Genomic DNA, 6,205 nt, shown 5'->3' on the forward strand with positions numbered 1-6,205 from the left:
TTTGAGTGGACTTCGTGGGCGGCTATGAGTAGTACGTTCCGGAGTACTGTCTTTGAGTGGACTTCGTGGTCGGCTATGAGTAGTACGTTCCGGAGTACTGTCTTTGAGTGGACTTCGTGGGCGGCTATGAGTAGTACGTTCCGGAGTACTGTCTTTGAGTGGACTTCGTGGGCGGCTATGAGTAGTACGTTCCGGAGTACTGTCTTTGAGTGGACTTCGTGGTCGGCTATGAGTAGTACGTTCCGGAGTACTGTCTTTGAGTGGACTTCGTGGGCGGCTATGAGTAGTACGTTCCGGAGTACTGTCTTTGAGTGGACTTCGTGGGCGGCTATGAGTAGTACGTTCCGGAGTACTGTCTCTAAATTGTTTTTCTGGAGTTTGCTCCCGAACTGAACTGCTTACAGTACTCCTCATGTATGATTCTGTCACAGTTTGATATGTCTCCGCATCATCTGTCACGTCAGATTCGTTGTAGTCTAAACGTGACGATGGTCTCGGAGTGTCTTGAGATTTAGGCCTTCTAGAATCTGGACTAACACTCTTTGGGGTTTTTCTAATATTTTCATTGATCTGATGATCGGGAGTATGGGTCCTGACACTAGTTGTGGTACTAGTCCTTGTGGTGTAAGATTCAGTTCGTGAAGTAGGCCTCCTAACTAGTTCTTCTGGTTTTGAGGTTTTTTCATAAACATCTTCTTGTTTTGATGGTTTTCTAACTACTTCTGCAGGCCTTGATGGTTTCCTGGATATTTCTTCTGTGTTTGAGGGTTTCCTAATGATTTCTTCTGGTTTTGATGATTGCTTTCTGGTTATTTCTTCTGGTTTAGAAAATTTTCTTACTATTTCATCTGGCTGTCTATCCGGCGTTTGTCCCCTAGTTGAATTAGTTGTCGTGCTCCTTACGGATGATTCATTTCTGATGAATGATTTGGTATCTATGGATACCTTATTGTCAATTTTTGAGGGAGTATGAATTATTTCTTGTGGTTTAGAAGTTTTCCTAACGATTTCTTCAGTTTTTATAGATTTTCGGTCAGTATGTTCAACTTTGGATGGCTTCTTTGAAGGTTGTTCTGTATCTGATGGCCTCTGATGAGTGATTTCTGATTTTATTAATCTGTCTGATTGATCACTTTCAGACATTTTTCGGATTATTTGTTCAGTTTTTGAGAACGATTGCTTTACATCTTGAGAATGAGATACTTTCCTTGTGGTTTCGGTAATGACTTCTTCTTCTTCATCTGTGTGCTTGTAAAAATCATTTTTATCTGGCGAGTGTGATCTAACAACAGTGTCCGAGAAAGTTGGCTCTGTTCTTTGTAACTTGGATTCAGGAGAGCCTGAACTTGGGCGACTTGGGACATTAGATTTAGGCCTCTGTGATTTGGTTTTGGAAGCGGCAATGGAAATATCCTTTACTTTTTTTTCAAAAAAGTCCTTCTTCGATGAAACATCGACGACAGGACCCGATTTTTTTCTTTCAAAAGGTTTCTTAGGTTCGACTGTTTCCTTTGGTTTTGGGACGTTTCTATTAGGGCTTGGAGATTTTTCTTTTAAGCTCGAACGTCTTCTGGTGATGTCAGTTTGTGGACTCTGTTTTCTAATTGGACTATCTTCAGTAGTATTTCTAAAATTTTTTTGCTCTACGATATTTATCTCTTCCGTTGTTCTTTCAAATGACTCCTTTCTTGTTCCAACGATAGAAGGTTTTTTATCAATATTTTTTTTAGAATCAGGTGTAGAATTTAGTTGTTTAGATGGTTGTCTTTGAGGACTAGGTGATTTCTGTTTTGGAACATTACGTTTTGTCGTTGTATCATCCTGTTGAACATGGCCAACAGTTTCTATGATTTCAGTTTCTTCTGTGGTGTTCTCGAACAATCTCTTTTTAGCCCCGACAACAGTAGAATTCTTCTTGTCAACTGATTTTTTATTATCAAGTGAAATGTTTGTCCTGGGTGATTGTCTTTGAGGGCTTGGTGATTTTTGTTTGTTAACATTTCGTTTGGGCGTTGAATCTTCTGGTTGATAAGGACCTTTCACGGTCTCATTGATTTCAATATCTTCAGTTGTGTTTTCGACTGATTGCTTTCTTGTAGTAAAGGTCGTCGGAGTTTTCTTGTCAATAGGCTTTTTGCTATCAGGTGTTTTAGGTGACTGCCTCTGAGGACTTGGTGACTGTTGTCTACCAGTATTACGTTTAGGTGTTGTATCCTCGGGATGATAGGCAATATTTTCAGTTTCTCTAGTTTCAGTTTCTTCTGTGGTATTTTCGAATATTTTTTTCTTTGTTCCAACAGTGGTGGAAATTTTTTTTTCAGGTGTCTTTTTTGTGATTGGAGCAACATTTGACACTGTTTTTGGAGACTCCCTTTGTGGGCTTGGCGATTTTCGTTCGTTAATGGTACGTCTCGGGTTAGTGTCTTCGGAATGGAAAGGAGAATCTGTTGTTTCCCTGCTAACAAATTTCTTGTCTTGTCGTTTCAAGTCATTCTTTATTTCATCATATATTTCCACTTCTTCTTGTCTTCTTTCAAAATAGTCTTTTTTTGATGTAACATCAACAGAAATAGTAGAGTGTTTTTCAGGTGCATTAGAAGAGGTTGGCCGTTTCTCATTATCTTTAGATTCATTCAATATAGTCTCATCATCATCGTCAGTTATTTGCTGTTGCGTAATTATTTCTTTCTCAATGAATGATTTTGAAACATCCCGTTCAATGTTTATTTTGTCATTTACAGAAACGTCATGCTGGGTTTGTTTCTTTGGAGATGTTTTTTTATCTTGATCGATGGGATGTTTAGGGAAATGATTTTGTGCGATATTAGAGTTTGGTGATTTAGGAGCTTTATCTGGATGTTGGTTACCTGACACTTGATTCTTGGCAATGTTTTCAAACATTGTTTTTGCTTTAAGAACTGATTTTGGACTAGATACAACTGGTTCTGGCTGGTTTACTGTTTCTTGAGTTACTCTAGTCGCTTCTAAGAATACATTTACTCGATCAGCAACACTTTTTACGTCAACAGTTTCATCTTCTGTCAGTCTGATAGGTGTTCCGGGACTACGATGACTATCGTATACATCTACATCATCTGGTTCGACGATGTAGTCGGCATACCTTGGATTCGAGTCTCCATCTTCGCTAGTTGTACAAAATGGCTGATTGGCACCTGGGTAGCCTGGACTTGATTCTCTTGATGATTTCGGATGTTGTACTACCACAGTTAACAAATCTTGAATGGATTCATGGGTTAATCGATTATTTTGTATAAGATTTTCATTTTCAAAGACTTGAATTTCCTCTATTTCTTCTTCTTCAGAAGACGAAGAAGAAGAAGAGCTTTCATAGTCCTTTGAAGTCTTGCGTTCTGGTTTAAGTTTTCTTGATGTTTTCCTAGTTTTGTTATTCTCTTGTATTTTTTGAGATTTTTTGGTTGAGGGAGATACTTTTGTTGGTTTGACTCCCTGTTTAGATTTAGGAGTCAGTTTCACCGTGTTTTTAACATTAGGTGATACTTGCTTAGTTTCTTTGATGGATGTTTTTACAGTTTTGCTTACATTGACAGATACATTTTCAAGAGTTCTTTCGGGTTTCGGTTGTCTTTCAGGACTTGTATCATCAGTTCTATCATCATATTCTGCGTAAAATTCTTCAGGAGGATTTTCATCTTCCAAATCTAGAATAGACTTTTCTCTCCTAAGGAAATCCTCATTTTCAGATATACTTTTATTTGTCTGAATGACTTCAGTTATTTCAATTTCATTATTCCTCTTTGTTACTTTCTTATTAACCGGGGTTTGTGTTGTTCGTCTGTTTGCTGTTGTTTTGTTTGGGGAATCACTAAGCCTCGGGATCCTATGGGTAGAAGGTTTGTTGTTCGAAGGTTCTTGAGTTCTGGTTTTATTGGGTGTTGATTTCGGTGTTGCTATTTTAGAGGGAGTTCGTTTCGGAGTTGTTTCAAGAGGTTTGCGGGTACCATTTGTAGGTTTGACAAGAGAGGACTTGACAGTATCTTGTTTTTGTTCAGTTATTTTAGTCGCCCTGGTTACTGAGGTTAATCTCGTTGGTGCACTTCTTGGTATAGGTGTTGCTTTTCTTATAATTTGGGTAGGAGTCTTATTATTGGTTGGTTCTATTTTGTCTTTTGAATTTCTGGGTGATAGCTTATTAGCTCTTGGTATACTAGAATATCTCGTCGTTCTTACTGTTTCTTTAGTGGTCGTCTTTTGCACTGTTCGTTGCGTTGGTGCTGTTGGCGTTTGCTGGTTATTTATTGGAGTATTTTCTTTTTTTGTTTGGGCTGGCTTTGTCTTTCTTTCAGGACTGATATTCCTTTCAGGGCTAGGCGAAGGAGATGGTTTCTTTTGGCGAGATACAGGGGATTTATCAGACGTTTTAGGATTTTGTTTTGTAGGTTTTCTTTCAGGACTTGAAGAAACTGACCTTTCTCGGTTCCCAGTTGTAGTTTCTTCAGATATAAATGTACTTGAAGATGTTTGGTTTGTTTTTACTGTTGATTTTGGAGCCGGATGAGTCACTCGCCTTTCTGGAGATGAGGAAACCGAACGTCTATTTTCATCGAGTGGTCTCTTTTTGCTTTCTCGTTCGGGTGATCTAGAACTAGGTTGACGTCTTTCTGGACTGGAACGATCTGGTCTCTTACTCATATTTTCTGTTGGTTTATACTGAGAAGAGGTTTTGGTGGTTCTTTCAGTTGTAGATGGTGAATCAGATGGTCGTGTTTGATTTAATTGCCTCAATGGCTGCCTATCAGTTTGTTTTCTTTCAGGGCTGGATGCCGTTTGGGGTTTTGGAGCATTAGTTTTAATATTTTCTGGGTGCGATTTTGGACGGGACTCTCCAACTTCTGGTTTTTTCGTTTCTTTTGGACGACGTTCAGGACTAGATCCTGGTGACTTTCCTTTGGTTGATCGTTCTGTCACAGAACGTTGTTCTTCAACCACTGTTTTTTCTGCTGTTACTAGGTTTTTATTTGATTTGCATTTATTATCGACCAATTTTTCAGAAAGTGGAATATAATGGGTATCGGAATCACGATCAGTAACTTCGGTTATTTCTGTTGTGTCATTTCGGATCACGTTTTCTGTGCGTACTTGTTTTTTTGCGTCGTAAGACTCAGTTGTTTCATCTTCATTAACAATATTTCTTCTTTCTTCTAAAATGAAATTGTCATTAATCGTTTGTTTTATTGGCTTAAATGAGTTATTTTCAGTTGTGAGTTCAGAACGATTTGTTATTGATTTATTGATTTCTCTACTCACTGATCCTTCGGAACTATACTCAGGAGATTTCTCCCTAGGAGCCGATTTCTTCAGAACAGTAGAATCATTATCATCAATAGCATGTTCAGTGATGTGTTCTCTTTTTTCTGTTTTTGTCGTAGTTAAGTTCTCGTCACGGAATGAGCTGATTGAAGATGTTTTGTTATAAGTAGCTTGAGAGATATCTGATTCACTACCAGATGTAATTTCTTTTTTTGACACGGTTCTAGTTGGGCTTGTAGACGGAGATACTCCTGGTGTAGAGACTCTAGTTTTGTTTGCAGCTTTTTGTTGAGTAGATGAGAATTTTCTCCTAGTTTTATTCGTTGTGTCTTTAACCATTTGTTGAGTTATTTCGGTAGTTTTCCTTCGTGCATCTTTTTTTCTATCAATCGTGTAGCTCTCACCACTTCCTCGACGTTCTCTTTCTGGTGTTTTAGTTGGTGATGTCCTATGTGTTCTGTCAGGAGTACTTCTGTCGAGAGAACCTTTAGAGAATGACCTTCGCTTACAAGTTTCAGGACTACTTCGGTCCAAAGAACCTTTAGAAGTAGCTCGAAGCCTTCTGTCTGGACTATTCCTGTCTAATGAACCTCTTGATGACTTTGTTGGGGATGGTGTCAAGCGGTCAGGACTTGCTCTGAGTGTCCTCACGAAAAATTCATGAGAAGGACTGTTGTCTACACTGATTCTATTGTAAGACTGTTGATAGGTCGTAACATACTGCCCATCAGTGGCATCCTTCGGAAGGTCTAAGGAAGAAGGGTGTTTGACAGGTTGTTCTCTCGTTGTTTGCGCTGGTGATTGTGGCTCACTGTCTCTTTGTTGATATTGTGGCTCACTGTCTCTTGGTTGATATTGTGGCACACTGTCTCTTGGTTGATATTGTGTCGCACTGTCTCTTGGTTGATATTGTGGC

The 6,205-nt window shown here is 38.9% G+C and overlaps 1 protein-coding gene across 1 annotated transcript; it reads right to left on the reverse strand.

Moving 5' to 3' along the window:
- Positions 1 to 3: 3 nt before the first annotated feature.
- On the reverse strand, positions 4 to 6,124 carry LOC136795068 (microtubule-associated protein futsch-like; the record flags this gene model as incomplete). Its single annotated transcript, XM_067050578.1, is given in 1 exon segment — positions 4 to 6,124. A coding segment is annotated over 1 exon segment (6,121 nt), but the record flags the coding sequence as incomplete, so codon positions are not given.
- Positions 6,125 to 6,205: the final 81 nt, after the last annotated feature.

This window comes from Halyomorpha halys, unplaced genomic scaffold (genome assembly GCF_000696795.3).
Source record: "Halyomorpha halys isolate HHAL.00 unplaced genomic scaffold, Hhal_1.1 Scaffold6460.1, whole genome shotgun sequence".
In the NCBI taxonomy this organism is placed as follows: Eukaryota; Metazoa; Arthropoda; class Insecta; order Hemiptera; family Pentatomidae; genus Halyomorpha; species Halyomorpha halys.